The following is a 22724-nucleotide window of genomic DNA, read 5'->3' as shown; positions in this document are numbered from 1 at the left end:
GGCCATGTCTACTGTCACTGCCCCTCTCCAATAGAGTACCGACAGCCCCGGCCATGCCCACTGTCACTGCCCCTCTCCAACAGAGTTCTGATAGCCCCAGCCATGCCCACTGTCACTGCCCCTCTCCAACAGAGTACCGACAGCCCCGGCCATGCCCACTGTCACTGCCCCTCTCCAACAGAGTACTGACAGCCCCGGCCATGCCCACTGTCACTGCCCCTCTCCAACAGAGTTCTGACAGCCCCGGCCATGTCCACTGTCACTGCCCCTCTCCAACAGAGTACCGACAGCCCCGGCCATGCCCACTGTCACTGCCCCTCTCCAACAGAGTACTGACAGCCCCGGCCATGCCCACTGTCACTGCCCCTCTCCAACAGAGTTCTGATAGCCCCAGCCATGTCCACTGTCACTGCCCCTCTCCAACAGAGTACTGACAGCCCCGGCCATGTCTACTGTCACTGCCCCTCTCCAACAGAGTACCGACAGCCCCGGCCATGCCCACTGTCACTGCCCCTCTCCAACAGAGTTCTGATAGCCCCAGCCATGCCCACTGTCACTGCCCCTCTCCAACAGAGTACCGACAGCCCCGGCCATGCCCACTGTCACTGCCCCTCTCCAACAGAGTACTGACAGCCCCGGCCATGCCCACTGTCACTGCCCCTCTCCAACAGAGTTCTGACAGCCCCGGCCATGTCCACTGTCACTGTCCCTCTCCAACAGAGTACTGACAGCCCTGGCCATGTCCACTGTCTTTACGCCTCTCCAACAGAGTACTGACAGTGCTAGCCATGTCCACTGTCACTGCCCCTCTCCAACAGAGTACTGACAGCCCCGGCCATGTCCACTGTCATTACCCCTCTCCAACAGAGTACTGACAGCGCTAGCCATGTCCACTGTCACTGTCCCTCTCCAACAGAGTACTGACCGCCCTGGCCATGTCCACTGTCTTTACCCCTCTCCAACCGAGTACTGACAGCGCTAGCCATGTCCACTGTCACTGTCCCTCTCCAACAGAGTACTGACAGCCCTGGCCATGTCCACTGTCTTTACCCCTCTCCAACAGAGTACTGACAGCGCTAGCCATGTCCACTGTCACTGTCCCTCTCCAACAGAGTACTGACCGCCCTGGCCATGTCCACTGTCTTTACCCCTCTCCAACCGAGTACTGACAGCGCTAGCCATGTCCACTGTCACTGTCCCTCTCCAACAGAGTACTGACAGCCCTGGCCATGTCCATTGTCTTTACCCCTCTCCAACAGAGTACTGACAGCCCTAGCCATGCCCAGTGTCACTACCCCTCTCCAACAGCGTATTGACAGTCCTGGTCATGTCCACTGTCACTGCCCCTGTCCAACAGAGTACTGAAAGTCTTCGCCATGTCCACTGTCACTGCCCCTCTTTAACAGAGTACCGACAGCCCTGGCCATGCTCACTGTCACCCCTCTCCAACAGAGTACCGACTGTCCTAGGCAGAGCAATCAGGCAAAGCGAGAAATAAAAAACATAGAAGAAGTCAAACTGTCCCTCTTTGTAAATGTCATGATCTTATTTGTAGAAAAATCTATGGACTTCAAAAAAAATCTCAGAACTGATAAATTCAGTAAAGTTGTAGATTTCAAAATTAATGTATAAAAATTCATAGCATTTCTATGAAAAAGAAATCAGGAAAGCAATCCACTTTACAATAGCCACTAAATAAATAAATAAATTAGAATGCCTAAGAATAAATTGAGATGAGTAAAAGACTAAAAAATACTGATGTAAGAAATTGAAGAACTTGTCATGGAATGGTAAGACAGCTCATGCCCACAGATCAGAAGAATATTGTAATAATGACCAATCTATAGAGTCAGGGCAATCTTACCAAAATACCAATGACCTTCTGAACAGAAATAGAAAAAAAGCCCACAGTTAGTACAGAACCAAAAACAGAGTCTGAATAGTGAAAGCAATCCAAGCAAGAAGAAAAAGCTGGAAGCATCCCAATACCTAATCTCAAAATACTCTACTGGAGCTATGATAACCAAAACAGCATGATCTTAGTATAGAAACAGAAACACAGACAAACAGAACAAAATTAAGAACTCGAAAATAAATTCATGTATTTACAGCCAACTGATTTTTGATAAATTCCCGAGAATATATATTGAGGAAAGGATAACTTCTTCAATAAATGTTGTTTATTGTATCCAGTTGGGAAACTGGATAAACATGTGCAGAAGAATTAAAGTATACCCCTATTTTTCACCATATACATAAATCAACTTAAATGGATAAAAGATTTAAATGTAAGAAGCTGAAACTACAAAACACTAAAAGGAAACATAAGGGAATTATTGTAGCACGATGGTGTCGGTAAAAATTTTCTTGATAAGGCTGCAATAGCATAGGTAACGTAAGAAATGAACAAATGGACTATATTAAATTCAAAGTTTCTGCACAGCAAAAGAAACAATCAACAGAGTAAAGAGACAGCCTTTGAATGGGAGAAAATACAGGTTGCCCATAAAGTTTATGTGCAATTTAAAATAGTTTACATTTTAAAATAGTTAAAATAGTTTGCTATTTTAAATTACACACAAACTTTAGGGACATCCTGTATTTGCAAACTATTCATCTAACAAAGAACTAATATTCAGAATATACAAAAAACTCAAACAGGTCAACAAAAAACAAATAATCCAATTAAAAAATGGACATTGATCCTGAATAGACATTTCTCAAAAGACATATGAACACATGAACAAATGTGCAACATCACTAATCATCAGGGAAATGCACATCAAAACCATGAGACATCATCTTAACCTAGAGGAAATGGCTACTTCAAAAAGACAAAAAATAACAAATTCCAAAAGGATGCAGAGAAAAGAAAACATCCATACAATGTTGGTGGGAATATAAATTAGTGAAATCTCTGTGGAAAACACTATGGAGATTTCTCAAAAAACTAAAAAGAGAAGGACCATGTGATCCAACCATCCTGCTACTGGGTATTTATCTAAAAGTAAAAGAAATCAATATAAGAAAAAGATATCTGCACCCTCATGTTTATTGCAGCACAATTTACAATAGCAAAGACCTAAAATCAAGCTGTGTCTACCAACAGATGAATGGATAAAGAAATCGTGGCATACAGACACAACAGAATACCTTTTAGCCATAAAAAAAGAATAAAATGATGTCACATGTAGCAACATGGATGCCACTGGAGGTCATTATGGTAAGTGAGGCCAAGCACACAAAGATAAATGTCACGTGTTCTCACTCATACACGAGAGCTAAGAAAGTGAATTGTATAGAGGGGATAAAATGACAGATACCAATGGCTGGGAAGTTGGGTTTAGTAAAAAGATTGGTTAATGGGTACAAACATACAATTAGATAGAAGAAGTAAGTTCTAATGTTTGCTAACAGAGCTGAGAGACTACAGTTTATTATATACTTATTATATATTTCAAAACAGCTAGAAGAGAGGACTTGAAGTATCCCCAATACATAGAAATAACAAATACTTGAGGTGATGGATACCTCAAATACCCCGACTCTATCATTACACATTCTATGCAGGTAACAAAATATCACATGAATGTCATAAATTTAAATTTAAACCAATAAATTTAAAAATAAAGTCATGAAACTTAAATAAAAAGCATCACAGAAAAGCTTAACAGATAAACCTATATTTGATGACTTTAAATGCCAGGTTTAAATGCTTTTTACCCATTGCATTAGATGAGAGAGAAAAGGGAAAGAGAAAACCCAGTGACCCTTTTCCACTTTTTAGTCTCATTGACTAGGCAAAAGACCCAAAGGTCACTCTTTTTTACAGTAGCCATGACTTGGTTTTGTTTGGCCTTTCATTTTAGAGACTGCCTCACATACGATGCTGGCATGCTGCCATTCAAAATGCCTTAGTTATTGTATGGGTGGGCACTTGACCCTAGGTATTATGAACCTAGGTCATCCCACTGCCCACGAAGAATCCAAAGACTGAACAAAAGGACTATTTTTTCCATGAGTTTGGAAAAGAAAAAAACCCAAAAGATCTCGGAGATAATTACGACAAAATGGGAACATAACCAATAGTTATTGAGCACCCAACCTAGAGGACAGGTATCAAGCTTGGTTCTTATGTATGAATTTTATCTAATACACTCACGTACAACTGCCATGGACCCCAGTAAGCTGCTATTCAGTAAGTTTAAGTAATTTTTCCAAAGCACTATGGAGATCTAAATCAGGAAATTAACTTTTCTAAAAGCATATGTAATTAGTGGCTGTGGCTGAATACAAATGAAAGTAAATCATTAATCAGAAAGGATAAAGATAATCATTTCAATTAAGATGGAGCCTAGTTTATCTCTTTAACAAAAAGAAGCTAGAACTTTAGGGGAAATGCTCTCTGACAACTTAGAATCCAGAAGCTGGCATTCTCAAGTCACATTGAAGTTAAAGTTCTGTAAGTAGAGAAGATAGGAAAAAAAAAACTGTTCAGAATGTTAAGAGGAGTGACATGATAAAAACATTGACTTAATATAATAAAATGAAATTTTACTTTTAAAGGTTATTATAAAGTATAATCCTGGAGATTATGCTTAATTAAAAATAGGAATTTTCTATTTCTAAAAGTGCCTTCAGGTGAAAAAAACTCTTAAAGGCAGTACCATAAGCTATCAAAACCACATAAACATCAGTTGGTAAAGAAAAGGACTAATTATTGAATCAAAAAAATAAAAACCATTATTATAATTTAGTAGGCAAAATAAAGAGAGAATTGAGACTGTTTTCCAAGTCTTTTAATACAGTGCATTATTATTTATACCATGTATTTGCTACAGGCAACACAGCATTGTGATTTACATAACCCTTATTTCCTATATAAAGATAAAATAGTTGAAAATTGCCAATACCATACCTGCAAATGACTTTGTCTTTTTAACAATTCCTTTTTCTTACTGTTACTAATGGCAGAATACATACGTAAAAAGGTCATATATCGGCTTGGCGTAGCACCATGTGCTTTACAAGACTCGTGGATTAATAAAAATGATTTTAGAAAATCAGGATCAACTAGAAAAAGAAAATAAAAATGAATTAATATATGCATGATTAACAATTAAAGGAAATAATGTTAACTATAGTTTACTATACTCTAGATATTTCTACTCATAGTATTATAAACAGGAAATACCATCTTTGCTGAAAGATGCCCAGGCATTCATAGACATCTATTCACAGCTCTCATCGTCCTCATGAATTTTGAATTATCTAGGTTCAGCAATCTCTCTCCCTTCTGCTATACATTTCCCATGAACATTTCTATTCCCAGAAGGACGATATATAGACATGGTGTCATAACATACAATTGGAACTACACGACACCATGAACAGTAACAGAAGTGAGCTCAATAAAAGCTGCTTGCATAGAAAGGAAATAACAAACGAAATAACACGTATCCACTTCCATTTGACACGGGGGAAAAAAAGGACTTCAGAGGACAAAAAGTTAAGAGTAAGTTCACATTAGATTCAATATATCCACGATCATACACATTATCGTCCTCTCTCTGACTCAGTGTTCCTCTGTACTGCCTACGCCTGTGAATGAAATCAACTTCTAATGAATTTCCTATGCCAGAACCAAGCCAGAAACATCCTTGACTCCTCCTTCTTGCATGCCACAAACCTTACATGATCAGTTAAGATTACCTCAATATCCCCCAAGTCTGGTCCTCCCTCTCCATTTTCACTACCTCTTTCTCGACTCAGGCTTCAACATGTCTCTCTTAGATTACTGCAACAGACTTCTAAAGTGGTCTAACTGCTTTCAGTTTCTCCCTGTATCAATCTGTTTTCCAATAACTGAAGAAAGAGATGGACCAAGAAATTTCTGTTTCTAAAACAAGCCTCTGGTTACACGTCTAATAAATATCTAAATAACCTTATGTAACCTGCAAGTTAGAATCCAAATGCAACATAACATGGAAGGCTCTCCATTACCTGAAACTGCTAACCTTTTTCTCTTCATCTAGTACTCTATACACTCTTTATGTTATTTATAGTTCCATAAAAATGCCTGTTTCACATCAATCCTTTCCCATTCTCTGATCAGAATGCCATTGCCAAGCTGAAGAAAATGTCTATTTCTTATAATATCTTGCAATAGAAGTTTCACTGTCCAACATACTTCATATAAACTTTCATACTTGCAATAGAAGTTTCACTGTCCAACATACTTCATATAAACTTCATATCACTTACCTTTATATAGCAGAGCTTTAAGTTTATATATAACATAATTCATGCTATCACTAGAGTTTGAGCCACTTAAATCATCACTAAGTACCTAGCATAAAGCAATCTCAATAAATACCTGATGATTACATGAATGAATGAATAAGCTATGGTATAAAGAAAAATAAAGAACACTTTAAAAATTAACTTAGAGTTGGAGAAAATGATTAGAACATTATAGTTACAAAAACATTATATCAAAGAATATCATAAAAGTTTTTCGTAGAGGAAGTGAGTTCTTCAACATCTCTAAGTAATCAGCTAATGTGAAAGTTAACACTAGGCCCTTCAAATCACCTGGGTCAGAAAAATAATTTTTAAATTTCTTAAATTCAAGCAGTAGATCTTCTTTGGGTTCTATATTAAATGACAGAAACATTAAAAATAATAATGTTTTCAAAATTTAGTTTGTATCAGAAGACATCAAATTTTGGGGTCACGTTTAGCATTACTCAAACTCATCATCATCATGAATCGTTAATGGATCTATCACATTAGAAAAATGGCAAGTATTTCACAGATTAAAAATCAAATAATATTGACTTCCTTAAAATACTACCTGAACTTTTTTTCTTTTCTTCTTTTCTTTTTTTGTCGTTATATTTTTCTTCACCACCACCCATTTCACTAAATAACATTTCAGGTATCTAAAACATGAAAAGCATTTCTTTAAGACTCAAATCAATGTGAAAAGTTCAAGTAAATCCAACAGCAGAGATTAAAAACCTTTAACAAAAAAGATAGTATAAATTGCATTATTCTTCAATATTCTTTCCAGACTAAGAGAAAAAAATAATATGCCAATCTTTAGAAGACATCATTTCTTAGACAATACTTTGACATATACTAACAAATAACTGATTGCAAGTTAATGATGTTTAGACTAAAGCTCTAATATTTCATTTGGAAATGACTACGCTGAATAAAATGAAGGAAATTAGAATTTGTATTGAATTAGAGAATAATCATAACGGCACTTAATGTCATATAATAATAAAAATAAAATATTTGCCATCAAACTAATAAAATGCTTTCATGGTCCAGTATAAAAGCAAAGATTCTTGACTTTCTCAAAAAAGAAATAACTAAAACTAAATAAAAATAGCTTCATAATTAATAATTTCATAATTGTGATATGAGGACAATTAATGACAATTATGGTTATGGGGGGGGAAACAGAAAGAGGGAAGGAGGGAGGTGGGTGGGGCCTTGGTGTGTGTCACACTTTATGGGGGCAAGACATGATTGCAAGAGGGACTTTGCCTAACAATTGCAATCAGTGTAACCTGGCTTATTGTACCCTCAATGAATCCCCAACAATAAAAAAAAAAAAGAAAAAAAATAATAATTTCATAATCGATAACTCTCAAAACAAATATTATATTCTTGAACTGCTGGGTCTGCATGCAGGTGGGGCAGTGTCCTCTTGCACTTCTTTGGTATTTCAAAACCATCCTCACTAGACTCCCTAAACTTAAATCTTAAATTATCAGACGATAGCAATTTCTAACCTTCTTGTTGCAGGCATCTACCAGTCCAACCATTTCTTTCTTCTACAAATACTTTTAGTCCTTGGCTCACTGTCACTCTCTCCAACACAATTCCTATCTTATTTTCTTAATAATTTCAATACCCATTATAGATAATCCTTCTGAGACCCTAGGCTCTCAATTCCATGGACTGTTCTCTTATGTTATCCACCACTACTTTATCAGCCACACACCCCACAGCCATATCCTGAGACCTTGTCATTGGTGAAATCCTTCCGTAATCTTCCTTTGGAACATCCTACTCTTCCATTCCTATACTCATCTTCCCAGTTTCCTCCTTAATCAATAATCCTAAAACTACACTAATCTATTAAATCATCTATCTTTTCACTATCATTCACCATCTTCCTATCCTAATTTACCATCTTACCAACTTAAATTCCAAGGCAAATAACAGTAATTATAGTCTTATAAATATTCTCAACTCCCTTGCCTTCATTATTTTGACATACTCAAGTATCAAAGCCTCAATGCTGATTAAATCCATGTCAACACCTGCTCTGGGTCTACACCCGTGAATGCACATATGGCTTGAGAAAAAGGACACAACGGTGTTGACTGGCCGCAGCTGAACCTCAAGATCACTGATCTCAAGTGAAGCGGTGCTACCGAGCTTACGCCCTCTGTTCGCCCAGCGCTTTCACTCTTACAAACGAGGTTTTCCACATTTTCTAGTATCTCTTCAAACCTTCAAAACCTCCTCTCAATAATTTTACTTCCTATTCACCAACAAAACAGAAAATGAGATAAAATAGATAATTTTACTTCCTACTTCCTATTTCACCGACACAATAGAAACGATTAGAAGATAGTATCTAAAACTTTCCAATAACACACTGCCCACCCACTAGACCTGTATCCCTCTACTCGACTTTTCTTCCTGTTATTATGGATGATTCTTCCATTTTCCAGGGGAAAACCAATACTTAATTCTTCCACTTGTGCACTAGGCTGATCTCCTGTCCACTACTCAATGATATCACTACAGATATTACTTGCTTCTCTACCAAATCATTCCCAATAGCATATGAACATGCTACAGTTTGTCCCATCTTAAAAAAAATAAAACTCTTTTACCACCACTTCCTCTAATTGCTGACCTATTTCTCTCTTCCCCCTTAAATAAAATTCCTCAAAAGAGTACCATATCACTGTTTCCAATCTTGTTCTTGTTGTTGTTGTCACTGTTGGTTTTTTAGCTGGCGCGGGCAGGGTTTGAACCCACCAGCGTTGGTACATGTGGCCGGCGCCCTACCCATGAGCTATGGGCGCCGCCACTGTTTCCAATCTTATTCTTTCTGAAACATACTCCAATATGGCCCTTTCCACTACTAATTGTAACTGCTTTACCAAAATCACCGATGACCTGTGTGTTGCTAAATCCCGTGATCAATTCCCAGTCCTCATCTACTTTCATGTGCCATAGCTTATCACTCCTTTCTCCTTTGAAGTGCTATCTTCCCTTGGCTTCCAGATATTATGCTCTCCTGGTTTTCTTCCTATTTCCCTAGCAGCTGCTTCTCAACTCCTTTGACATGGTTCTTCCTCTTTACGTCCCCAGCTTCTTAATGCTAAAGTGCCTTAGTGCTCAGTCCTTGGATGGCTAGTTATCTTTTGTCGACGTTCACTCCCTTGGTGACATCATACAGTCTCATAGCTTTATTTATTTATTTTTTTATTGAGATTGTTCTTAATTTTGTGTGATAGTGGTAGAGTGGATATAATTTTTTTTTAATTATTAAATCATAGCTGTGTACATTAATGTGATCATGGGGCACCATACACTGGTTTTATAGACCTTTTAACACATTTTCATCATACTGGTTAACATAGCCTTCCTGGCATTTTCTTAGTTATTGTGTTAAATGCCACCCTACTCTGGTAATTCTCCAATTTTTGCCTATATGCCTGGCCAATGAACTACAGACTCATATATCCAAAGGCCTTCTCAACTTTGCAACACGGATGTCTGGCTTCTCACATTTAATATGTCTAAAAGTGAAGGCCTTGCATTATCCTATTATCCTCTTAATAAACCTTTTTTTTTTTTATACAGTATCCCCCATCTCTGTTGATGGTCATTTTATCTTTCCAATTGTTCAAGCCAAAATAGTGGAAGTGTCCTGGACTCCATGCTTTTTCTTATACCTTATTACAATCTGTTAGCAAATCCTTGTTTCTAGCACAAAACGTATCCAGAATCCAACCACTTCTCACCTCCTCACTGCTCTTACCTTAGCCCAAGCCAGCCTTTTCTCTCAGCTGGATTATTGCAGTAATTTATAACTGCTTCTGTCTTTACCTGCTATAGTCTGTCTACCTTTAGCCAAGAAACCAGAGTAATCACTCCAAGTCAGAACATTTTTGCACAAAACCCTCCAAAAGTAAATAAGTTCTTGGGAAAAGCTAAAATCCTCATCCAGAATAACGGCTTTCAGAGCCCCGCCCTAACTGATCTCCTCTCCTCCTCACTTCGTTTCCTACTGCTTCCCCTCATTACTGTCCCAGGCAGAGTGGCCTCTTGTTGATTCTCAATCCTCAGGCCTGCTCTTACATCAAGACCTCCACCTAAAACTCTGTCCCCTCAGATATGCTCAAGAAGAATGCAAACTTCAGGAGGGCAGGGATTTTGGTCAATTTTTTTTTTTTTTTTTTGTAGAGACAGAGTCTCACTTTATGGCCCTCGGTAGAGTGCCGTGGCCTCACACAGCTCACAGCAACCTCCAACTCCTGGGCTTAAGCGATTCTCTTGCCTCAGCCTCCCGAGTAGCTGGGACTACAGGCGCCCGCCACAACGCCCGGCTGTTTTTTTTGTTGTTGTTGTTGCAGTTTGGCAGGGGCTGGGTTTGAACCTGCCACCCTCGGTATATGGGGCCAGCGCCCTACTCACTGAGCCACAGGCGCCACCCCTGGTCAATTTTTTTTAATCCTGATATATCTCTAACATATAAAACAGGGGTACATTTTAAGCACCCAATATTACTGTTTAATAAATGCCTTCTATTCATGTGCCCTCCTGAGACTAAAATATCTTCTCTCTCCTGTATCTCCTTACTGAAATCTAACTAAAATATGATCTCATATGTAAGGCCTCGTCTTTTATCTCAAATCATACTCCTTACTGTGATTATAACAAGCATTAATCTGTACTTATATTATAAATATAAAATAGTGATTAAGAATATGAATACCATTCAAAGAACAATGTTGACAATTATTTAAACTCATTCTCCTCTAAACACATTGCATAGCAATGACAGATTTTTTAAAATGACATAAAGATTTTTAAATAGTTAAAATCATTGCTATGATTTTTTTATTCTAGGCTGGCTTATAAAAAGCTAGTTAATTAAAGACATAAAATTTTAAAATTTAATTATATCTATAGTCTTTAATTAAGAACATAATCCTCAATTTAAAATTCCATACTCAACTAATCTACTATGTAAGAGTAAGAAGAAAACAGAAATATAGTAGAACCTCTGTAAACTGACCACCCAAGGAACTGTAACAAACTGGTCAACATAAGGACTAGGCCGACAATACTGATTTGTACACGTGGGGAATGTCCAGTCTATGAAAATCAGGTCAATTTAAGGAGGTGATCAGTGTAGGGGGGTGGTTAGCCACGGAGGTTCTACTGCATTGCAGTCATAAGGGAAATAAGAACAAAGAAAAGGTATGAAAATAAGTAACTTCAAGAATAAAATGTACTTATTTTGTTTCATTTTAATATTTAAATGTTAAACTTACTTTCTTCATACTGCTATCAGACCAACTCTCCATCCACAACACCTGGCATTTCTTATGCAAAGCTGGATTACTCTCACAGTTTATTATGAAGTTTAAATTTGCAGAATCCATTATCAAGACAACATGTAAGTTTTGCTGAATTCCTAAAAAATAAGAAAATTATAACCATGGGAAATTTAAAAAATAACAATAGAATCTGGAAATCTATATATGGTCTGGGTTTAGGAGATTAACATTTTCTGAAATGTAATAGTAGGAGCTGTTTATTAAAAGAAGTAAGCAATAAAACAATATTTTGGTATGGTTTTTATTTTCATTAACAAATACTTTAAAAATGTGTCTTGTATGCCTGTTAAGAAAAAGATTCAAAAGGACATTCAGGAAGTTTGTAAGTGTAATAGTGTCTGTGTGATGTGATTACTGCCTCATCTTTTACATATTTCAATTTTAGATTTCTACAGCACCCACAAAACTATTTCTGTATTAACAAAAGGTTTTTCAGTTTGTTTGTTTTTTTTAACTATAAGTCTGGCACAATCTAAAGCGTTCAATAGTTCTCTAAGATAAGAGGTAGTACTGGCACTAATTTTACAAAGGAAGCATAGTAAATATTCCAAAGACAATATCATACTTTCATCATTACCCTCTGCTGAAATTGGGCTAGAGCAGTGGTTCTTAACCTTACTAATGCTGCAACCCTTTTATATAGTTCCTCATGCTGTGGTGACCCCCAACCATAAAATTATTTTCGTTGCTACTTCGTAATTTTATGGTTGGAGGTCACCACAACATGAGGAACTGTATTAAAGGGTCACAGCATTAGGAAGGTTGAGAACCACTGGGCTAGAGTGTTTTTATTAGAGACCAGCCTATAAACTAGTTAAATGTTACTTTCCTAAAGCTCCAGAAAAAAAACAAAAGTATAAATTACCAAATGGATCCAAAATTTAAGATACCTTTGCAATCTGATAAGAAAGTAAGGCAAATTAAATGGCATTTATTTCACATAACCACTGTTTCAATTGATTAAGGAGTTCGATGTCACTTACTATATGTGAAATAATTGAATACTGGTCCAAAAAACCCATCCTGAGAAGCTTCATCTTTAAGAGGTGACAGCAAAGGTTCTAATTCTTCAAGAGTATAGAGTCCAGGAACTTCACCTATAGAAAAAGATATTATGTTTCTTTTTTTAATTGTAGCTGCATTACACTAATTCAAAACATATTTTAATAGACTACACTTTTCTATTTTTTGTATTAAAAATATGCTCTTATTCAATCTTCCTTTCAAATCCTATTCCCTCTATATGACTCACAAATCTCTATCAATAGCCTTCATTTGATAAATTCAAACTCCTAAGCAAGCCAGAAGATAGCTCATAATCTAGCCATCTATCTTTTTTTGTTTATTAAATTTATTTATTATTAAATCATAGCTGTGTACATTAATGCAATCGGGGGCACCATACACTCGTTTTATAGACCATTTGACATATTCTCATCACACTGGTTAACATAGCCTTCCTGGCATTTTCTTAGCTATTGTGTTAAGACATTTATATTCTACATTTAGTAAGTTTCACATGTACCCCTGTAAGATGCACCGCAGGTGTAATCCCACCAGTCACCCTCCCTCCACCCATCCTCCCCCCTCCCTCCCCTCCCTCTCCCCTTCCCCATATTCTTAGGTTATAATTGGGTTATAGCTTTCATATGAAAGCCATAAATTAGTTTCATAGTAGGGCTGAGTACATTGGATACTTTTTCTTCCATTCTTGAGATACTTTATTAAGACTAATATGGTCCAGCTCCATCCATGTAAACACAAAAGAGGTGAAGTCTCCATCTTTCTTTTTTTTTTTGTACAAACATAATTTGTTTTTATTTTTATTTTTTTATTAAAGTACAAACATAATTTGGCAAGAGTATGGACATGACTGAGGTTAAATTTCTAAATAGGTATTGCCAGGCCAAAGAGAATATGCATTAGATGTTTTTGATGTATATGTTTCCAAATAGCTTCTCCAAAAAAAGTTGTATAAATTTATATGTTGGCTGGGACTGCATAATATTCCATAGTGTACATATACCACAATTTATTAACCTATTCATGGATCGATGGGCACTTGGGCTTTTCCATGACTTAGCAATTATGAATTGGGCTGCAATAAACATTCTGGTACAAATGTCTTTGTTATAATGTGATTTTTGGTCTTCTGGGTATATACCTAGTAGAGGAATTGTAGGATTGAATGGCAGGTTAGATCTCTCCAAACATCTTTCCACCATCTATCTGTTTTATGGGTTTTCCCCCCATACTCTCAAAGACCTGGTGTCTAGCTCAACTAAATTCTTTGTGCTCCATAAATATAACAAAACATTCTCTTTTCCTGGAATATACACCTATGATTCCCTTTGCCCATTCTCTTCCCAATAAATTACTGTTTATCCTTTAAGATGCTACTGTGCCAGCTGCCATGTCCATAGCCTTTCCTAACTACCCATGTGTTAAGCAAAGCATTCCTTTCTCTCTCACATATTCTCTGAAACTAGCACTGTTTAGCATTTATATGATTTAATAATAAATTAGTCACTTCTCTCTCCTGCACAATTAGAATCTAAATTCCCAAAGGACAAATATTTGATGACATTCAACATCCATCCCTAAATAACATTTACCTAAGTACCTGGAACAAAAATATTTGTTAGATAAATGAATGAATGAATGAACAAACGAACTTGTACTAAAAACTAGGAGACCTGGCGCACGGCCTGCACTGTGTGAGGCTACTCAAAGTTGATTAAGAAGACAGACGTTTGATAGAAGGCCTGGACCACGTCTTGTTTAGAACTATAAATCTAGTATTTAAAACTTGGCCCTGCACAAGAAGATTCTTAATAAATACATTGTATTGATTAAACCAATATATTTGCAATTAATAAGAAACTGTAAGAGTAAGTGAAAATTCCTTTGCTACACATCCATAACATCACATTCACATAGGGCTCATCGCAATCTGATCTCTAATTTTCTTAGGGTCAACTAAGAGGCACTAGACTACTCTTACTCCCCCCAAACTTGTATAATTCGTCCTCAACATATGCACACACAAATCTGTTTCATATTTCTTTCTTTAAATTTCAACCAAACGAAGATAGTTTTGATTCCTTAAATTTAGCAATAAATGCTAGCTCCAGTTAAATGTAATGCTCATTAGGGAATAAGAATTTGAGATAAAAAAAAGAAACAAAGGCCTACTGAATACATCTGTGAAACGAAACTGCCAAAATTTAACTTTACTTGTGATTTTTGAAGTTATATCTTGATAATAAAGAATAATTTTTTTATTTTATTTTATTTTTATTTTTTTTGATAATAAAGAATAATTTATCTTAAAACAGCAATTATTAGGTTAAGACTTATCTGAGTGCTTCTTTTCACACACACACATACAAAAAAAACCCCCCAAAAAACAGAACAACAACAAAAACAAAACCTGTATTTGGTCTATTAGTTTAAGTCAGCCAAAATGAACAAGATCTCCCTCTAGTGACAACTTAAGCAATATGCAATATATTTTCTTAAAAACAAAAAGATGCTGGTCTGTAAAATGGCCACACTCTAAATCAGCTTTACACTCCACGTTCACTAAGCCATTACTCTCAAGTCTTTAACAGAAACTGATCTACCACTTATCTACTAGAGAGTCTGAGTCTGTATTTCTCATTTGGGTACTAATGTGTAGACACTACATATTAAAATTAAATCTTTTCTTTAACCAAAGCTGTTAAATTCTGAAGAAAACACTATTTTACCTCAGAGCCTAGAATGATACAAAACCAGTATTTATTAAAAACTGAGTTGACTATGTGTTCCCATACACTAACTTTGTCCTCAAGTTCCCATAATGGAACCATCCACACAATTCAAGCTAGTTTTTTTTTTTTTGGCCGGGGCTGGGTTTGAACCCACCACCTCCGGCACATGGGACCAGCGCCCTACCTCTTTGAGCCACAGGTGCCGCCCAATTCAAGCTAGTTTTTAACAAGGTTTATTTTGGACACCTAAAAGCAAAATGCTTTTGCCCAGCTTTAAAACCAAGCTACCTCAGACTGATGCTACCAACAGTCACTACTAATAACAAGATTCTAATAAACTTCACAAATTCTTCAGAAAAGGAAGAAATATAGGAAAGTGTAGGTATCTACGCCACAAAAACACCCAAACTGTTAGGTGATACCAGGGACAACAGCAGAGTACACAGTGGGCCAGGGAGGGAGCTGTGCAAGTCGAGAAGGCAAAGCCCAAGAGCAACTCAAGAATGAGATAACGCTTCTCCACCCAGGTGCAGAAACTTGGTGAGGGAGCCTTACTGGTCAAATACTACCCTACACAGAGTCCAGAGGTTCTAACTTAGTGCGTTTAGGGTGGTAGCAAAGAATTAATATTTAATTTTAATGTTTTTAATTCTCTAGGTGATGCTAATAAACAGTTACGGTTGAGAAATGCTAGAGAACAGAAATCCACAGGGCTCGCCGGGTGGTGCATCCTGGGGGCCAGGGGAGAAAGAGACACGAATCAGGCGGCCAGAATCTAAGTAATGATTTTCAAACAATAAATACCTTAAAAACACAAAATGGTAAGTATTTCCACAATCCATACAATTCTATAAATATACAAAGCTCACACACTAGCCATGAATTTCTAGAAGGTATTTGGATTAATGCAGACCTCTTTCAAATAATATTTTTCTATTATACAAATATATACTTAAAGTACTTAAAAGTTCCTTTTTTCCTTAAAAATAATGTTGATTTCTATTTTTGAAAAATAAGAATACTTAGTACTTGATTTGCCCTATTCAATAAAGAAGCAGAATGTGCATTTTTCTAGGTTAATGTATTCATATATCCATATGAAGGCCATACCTACGATTATAAATTATACTACTTATTTTCTGACATACTAGTTCTTTTATTTCTGTGAGTTAAATTTCTACAGATAATAGAATGCTACATCAAAGTGTATGGTATAATTTTTATTAAGTACTGTTTCATAACTTTTCCAAAGGTTAGAACAGATAACAATATACCACAGGTGTATGAGAGGGCCAATTTTTCTGCCTATTCATCACTATTCAATATTAACAATTACTTTAATGTAATTCCTTAATTCTTGGTTTTATAAGAATAGTTTCTTAATTCTTCTACCATAAGCATGTTTAACCTCATGTCACCTTAGTATAGGAACTATGCCAAAAGCTCTGTGAAACAAAGTTAATTTTACATGAGATAATTTTAATTGAATAATTTTTACATTACTATTTGTATTATTTTAATAGAAACCATTCACTTGCCTGAGGACAAAAGACTGTTGATCATCTCCAAAAATGTAGGATGCACAAACTGGTAATCCTCAAGAAGCAAAACTACCTGCTGTGCTTCAATTCCTGCAAGATGCAGCACCTACAAAATAAAAAATTTTTTAATTTGCTTTTGCACAATTTGAGTGAAAGTTTACGTGTAAGTTTTTTTTTTTGAGACAGAGTCTCACTATGTTGCCCTCAGTAGAGTGCTGGGGTGTCACAGCTCACAGCAACCTCAAACTCTTGGGCTTAAGCTTATTCTCTTGCCTCAGCCTCCCAAGTAGCTGGGAACTACAGGCGCCACCACAACACCTGGCTATTTTTTGGTTGTCACTGTTGTTTGACAGGCCTGGGCTGGATTTGAACCTGCCAGCTCCAGTGTATGTGGCTGGAGCCTTAGCCGCTGAGCTATGGCACGGAGCCACGTGTAATTTTTTTTAATTTTTAAATGAAAAATATTTTTAGTGCCCTCTAAGTATTTTGGTACAGTCAAAAAAATCATCACTCTATATGTAAAGTATGTCACTATCGTGAATTTATTTATCTTTGAAGTAATCAAATTTAAAGGTAAAATTTTGGGCATATAATTTAGAAAGTAAATCTAAGCAATAAATAAATACTGTTGGAGTTTTATTTTAATTATTTTATAGCTAGGACATTAAAACAACGACTACAGGTTCATTTATAAATGTATCCGCATATTTCCTATGTAAATTCCTTCCTTTGGTTTATATATAAACATCCCATAACCTCAGGTACCTAGATCCTAGAAATTGTAATAGAAATCTTTTTCATATCTATAGATTAAAAATATACTTTTCTAATAATCATGTGAAAAATATTAATCAATATTAAAATAAAAATTATGTTGTATGTCAGAAGAATTAAAGCTCTTGAAAGGTATTTAGAGTAACTAATGTGATTTTAAATCCAGTAAAGTAAAAAAGAGTGAGCAACTCACATGTTTGAGATCGTTTTTGAACTGCTTCAGTTCATAGCCTCTGGAAATCTTTGGAGAAAACAGCACTGCACCATGCATATGGCTGACTAAGGAAGTGATGGTCCGACGACCTACGCCACTGCGTCCTGCTAACAGAAGGGAGCCTCCGGGGAAACTCAGCACTCTGTCTATTCTAGACATATACTCCAGGACTTCTTGGAAAAGTAAGATATCTAAATTCTGGTTATCTCGTCCATAATGAATAAGACCCTTTTAAAAAAATCACAAAGAATATTGTATAATTAATATAGGCCCTAATTACATAATAAAATGTCACTTATCTAGATTAAAATACCATATTTTGATATACGTATAGATGTCATCTCATACCCCAAATTTTATTTATTCAGTTATCCAGCTTTATTGGAACTCTCAAGGAAAAACTCATATAATGTCAAACAAGTTCAAAAGTCCATGAAAATCTGTTACTTTTGGTTTGGACATTAATACAACTAATTAAAAACAGTATGAGATAGTAAATTATAAAAACTTTAAAATCTCTTGAATTTTATTAGTTGTTATGAATAACGCATCCAGATGATGCATAAATTCCATAAATCTAGAAACCAAATGTTTAAACATCTTCTTTGAATGCTTGTTCTTCTGCACTGTTTGGGAATGAGCTGAAAGCCCACGGAGGAGCCATGCTCCACAGGGGACTGTGTGGCAGAGCACAGGAAGGGAGAGACAACATTTAGATGTCACGTGCTGAACAACTTTCAACCTTCCCAGACTCTGCAATATCCATTCCAAGCAAATAAATCCGTTTATCAGAACATGAAAAAACTTTTTCCGATATAAAGTTCACACTAAATTAAATCTAAACATTAATTTGTATAGCAATGGTATGAACACTGTTTCTTTTTCTTTAACTAAATATTTAAAAAAAAAAAAAAAAAGACATTCTCTAGGACTACCAAAGTTTCAAGGACAGGCAGCATCAATATCTTCTGGGACCCAGTTAGAAATTTGGACCCTCTAGGCCTGAATTTGACTCTGAGGAGATGGGACCAGGAATATGTATATTTCCAGTTCTCCAAGTAATTCTGATCCTCACTAAAGTTTGACACCCAGTGATCTAGAATGAGCTCATGATTATTAACCCTCATTAATATTTCTAATATGAGATATCTTCTCCAAAAATGTATCTTAATAATTTTACTCATATCAATATAAGTACATGTCTATCTAGTTATACCCCACAATAGACTAAATTGAGAAAAATAAAATTTATCTCAATGCCTTCAAATTATTTGCAAGAAATATTTTAAAAATGACTATGCAAACTAAATCACAATTCAAATTAATGATGCATATTACACCTTTTTAATAACATCCTTGAGCTCTGTGCAGTTTAGTTTTCCAAGTGGTTTTCCATGAGGAGGTAATGGTTGCCCTGGGGCTGTCCTTGCTCCTGAATTATGGCGGGCTCCCCATGTAACATAGAAACTATCTGTAGAAATAAAAGATATTTTGGTTTCTATGGATTATTTGTAATAGGAGAATCAATAAATGCATTGTTTATTAAATTACTGTTAACTTAATTAGTCCAAAGAAGGTTTTCCCCAGCAAGGAAAAGGCAAATTAAAGTATGCCCTGGAAGGTTCAGTATGACCAGCTACAATATAAAGACTGTCAATTCTACCAAACTCAGGTTACCTAACAAGCGACTGATGGAGTCCCTAGTCTATGTTCCACTTCTTCTTTTCTTTCTCCCCACATGAACTGGCTCCCTTCTGCCTCCCCTCCTCTTCTCCGTGTTTACTATCAGTTTCTCCTATTTCCCTTCTCCTTCAGAATTTACAGATTTGTAAATTAAAAGTACCTTATAAAAAATTGGCAAATAAAAAAACTAAAAACTCTCCTTGACAGTAAAAACATAGAACCACCATGAAGAACTCTAACTTCTAAAATAAAAGAAAAATTGGGCAAGAGGGAAGAGGAGGCCATGGGCAACGACCTACCTGACAATACAATGAACACCACCTGGGTGACGGGCAGACTTATAACCATGGCTCAAGCATTATGAAAGTGACCCCTGGAACCAAAAATATTGGTGTCTCATAATACTTTGAAATTTAAAAAGATTTTTTTTTCTTTTTGCAGTTTTTGGCCAGGGCTGGGTTTGAACCCGCCACCTCCGGCATATGGGGCCGGCGCCCTACTCCTTTGAGCCACAGGCGCCGCCCGAAATTTAAAAAGATTTTAAAAAGGAAAAATTAACAACAAATATTAGAAAACAAAGATCCCCCAAACTTCCCTTTCAAATTTCTCTTAAATTCGTCCATGGTGCTATCTTGCCCCCATCCAAGGAAAATCTATTTGCTTCCTATTGCGCCTTTCCCCTCCCAGCTCTTCCAGGAGACTGCTCCATCAAGTGCTCTCCTTGTCACGCGCTCATCTCCACACTCACTCTCGCCTTCCCCCTAGACTGGCCATCATCATCACATTTCTTATGTTATTTTCTACCTGCAGAGATCATTAAACTTTCATTTGGGAATAACAATGCAGCCTTAAGCTCCAAAGCCAGATCCTGGTAGTCATTAGCCTGGCGGTAATTTCATGCATCTCCTTCCTGAAGCTTTTTCCCTGCACTGGAACGACTTTACACACAAAGCCACAATCTTTTCGGTTTTCTGCTCTCCCTTATATATTGATGTTCCCCTGAATCCACATTCACCCTTCCATTCTTTTAATTCCAAAAAGTCTCCTTGAATTATTTAATCTTACTGTTAAATTATCATATTTTTAATATTTACATATATTCACACATACATGTTCAAAAAGTGTCAAAAAAAATATACACATTTTAAGATAGGTTATATGTGTATCTTTTTCAAAGTTGATTTGAAGATACTGTTACTGGTCAATTGTACCTAGACATGCCACACACATTCATTTCACCTGAATTCATACACTTTTGGGGAATGATCAATTTTACTTCCAACAAGATCTCGTAGGATGTGCACATGGACTTTATGGTCACTCTGTATATATTTATTTATTTATATTTATACTTATATACCAAAAGCTCACCTCCTTATCTCTCTGGTAAACCTCCTAAGCTCTAGCTTAGTCCATGTTCGATTGTTTAATAGACATTTGATTCACACATTCACTCACTCAGTACTTAATTTTGAGAACCTGTGTTTAACCAATGTACTTTCTGTTTGAGGTAAGAATTGAAATGGTAAACATGACTCCTACCCTCACAGATTATAAACTCTATGTACATTCCCAAAAGACACTTATAAAGCTTGCAAACATTCAAACACATACATGAAGAAGTCAACTATTATCTTTGTATCTCATCATTTCTCACCTGGACCCCTGCTCTAAGTTTTTACCTCCTTAAGTATATTCTCACTGCTACTGGAATAATACGTACAATTTAACAAAACCTGATTGTGCTAAACCACTCCAGTGTCATATATAGCTTTCCTCTACTGCCTTAAAAAAAAAAAAAAAAGAAAGAAAGAAAAAAGTCTCCTATCACGGCCCTTTGCAATCTGGCTCCCCCAGCTGGCTGAACCTCCCACCTGTCTCTCACTATGCACTCTGGCTCTCTCAGCCTCTGTTCTGTATGTTCTGTTTGCCTGATGTGAAGCATCATTCACTTACTATATTCATCCTTTAAAACGTAATCAGATCATTTACAATTGTTTTAAAAATTAAAAATGCAGGTATAATTTTTTTTACTATTTTTAATGTGTTTTTTTAGGTTTAATTTTTTTTTAAAAAATGTATAGGATTTAAATAATGAAAACTGAAAGATCTAAATAAATAGAGTAAATTACGGGAGAGAATTGATAGACTTAACATAATAAAGATGTCAATTCTTCCCAAACCAGTATGCAGATTTAATATAATTGCTACCAAAATCTCAGCAACAATTTATAGATATAGAAAAGATGGTTCTAAAATTTACATGAAAAGGCAAAAACTAACAGAATTGTGAGAAATATACTTTACACAATGAGGAGCCAGTCTACCAATTTCAAGACTCATTATATAGTAGCTGTGGTAATAAAACAGTGTAGCGGCAGACGACAGACCCAACAATGGGACAGAATAGAGAACTCAGACCCACACGACCAATTATTGACACAGGTGGAAAAGACATGTGAGGCAGAAAGACAGCCTTTTTAAACAAATGGTGCTAGAGCAAGTGGACATTTGCAGGTTAAAAAAAAATTAGTCTTAACCTAAGTATCATTCCTTATATAGAAGTTACTCAAAGTGGACCACTGACTCCAATGTAAAACACAGAACTATAAAACTTCTAGGAAAAAACATATGAGAAAATCTTTAGCATCAGCCCAAAGAATCCTAAAACTTAACATCTAAAGATGCTTACAAGGAAAAACTGATAGGTTAGACCTCATAAAATTAAAAATGCTTTATTTTTGAAAGACCCTATGAAGAAGATGATGAGACCAGCTACAAAAGAGAAAAAACATATTAATGTTTACAAATCATATATATCCAACAAACTAGTATCTACAATACATAAATATTCTCAAACTCAACAGTAAAAAACCAAACAATCCAATTAGAAACGGGCAAAAGATAGCCGGGCGTTGTGGCGGGCGCCTGTAGTCCCAGCTGCTCGGGAGGCTGAGGCAAGAGAATCATGTAAGCCCAAGAGTTGGAGGTTGCTGTGAGCTGTGTGACGCCACGGCACTCTACCGAGGGCAGTAAAGTGAGATTCTGTCTCTACAAAAAAAAAAAAAAAAAGAAAAAAAAAGAAATGGGC

At 36.3% G+C, this 22724-nt stretch overlaps 1 protein-coding gene across 2 annotated transcripts in view; it reads right to left on the bottom strand.

Moving 5' to 3' along the window:
* Nucleotides 1-22724, bottom strand: part of DYNC2H1 (dynein cytoplasmic 2 heavy chain 1) — a 306843-nt gene that overhangs the window by 192174 nt on the left and 91945 nt on the right. For both annotated transcript variants that reach the window (XM_053562839.1, XM_053562840.1), the window contains exons 48-54: nucleotides 19291-19421; nucleotides 17930-18178; nucleotides 16960-17068; nucleotides 12650-12763; nucleotides 11601-11743; nucleotides 6857-6944; nucleotides 4919-5073 (exon numbers count right to left, since the gene is read on the bottom strand). In XM_053562839.1, the coding sequence (XP_053418814.1) occupies nucleotides 4919-5073; nucleotides 6857-6944; nucleotides 11601-11743; nucleotides 12650-12763; nucleotides 16960-17068; nucleotides 17930-18178; nucleotides 19291-19421 (989 nt within the window). The remainder of the gene's footprint in view (nucleotides 1-4918; nucleotides 5074-6856; nucleotides 6945-11600; nucleotides 11744-12649; nucleotides 12764-16959; nucleotides 17069-17929; nucleotides 18179-19290; nucleotides 19422-22724) is intronic.

Source organism: Nycticebus coucang, chromosome 14 (genome assembly GCF_027406575.1).
Source record: "Nycticebus coucang isolate mNycCou1 chromosome 14, mNycCou1.pri, whole genome shotgun sequence".
Taxonomy (NCBI): domain Eukaryota; kingdom Metazoa; phylum Chordata; class Mammalia; order Primates; family Lorisidae; genus Nycticebus; species Nycticebus coucang.
This window is presented reverse-complemented; position numbering and strand designations above follow the sequence as displayed.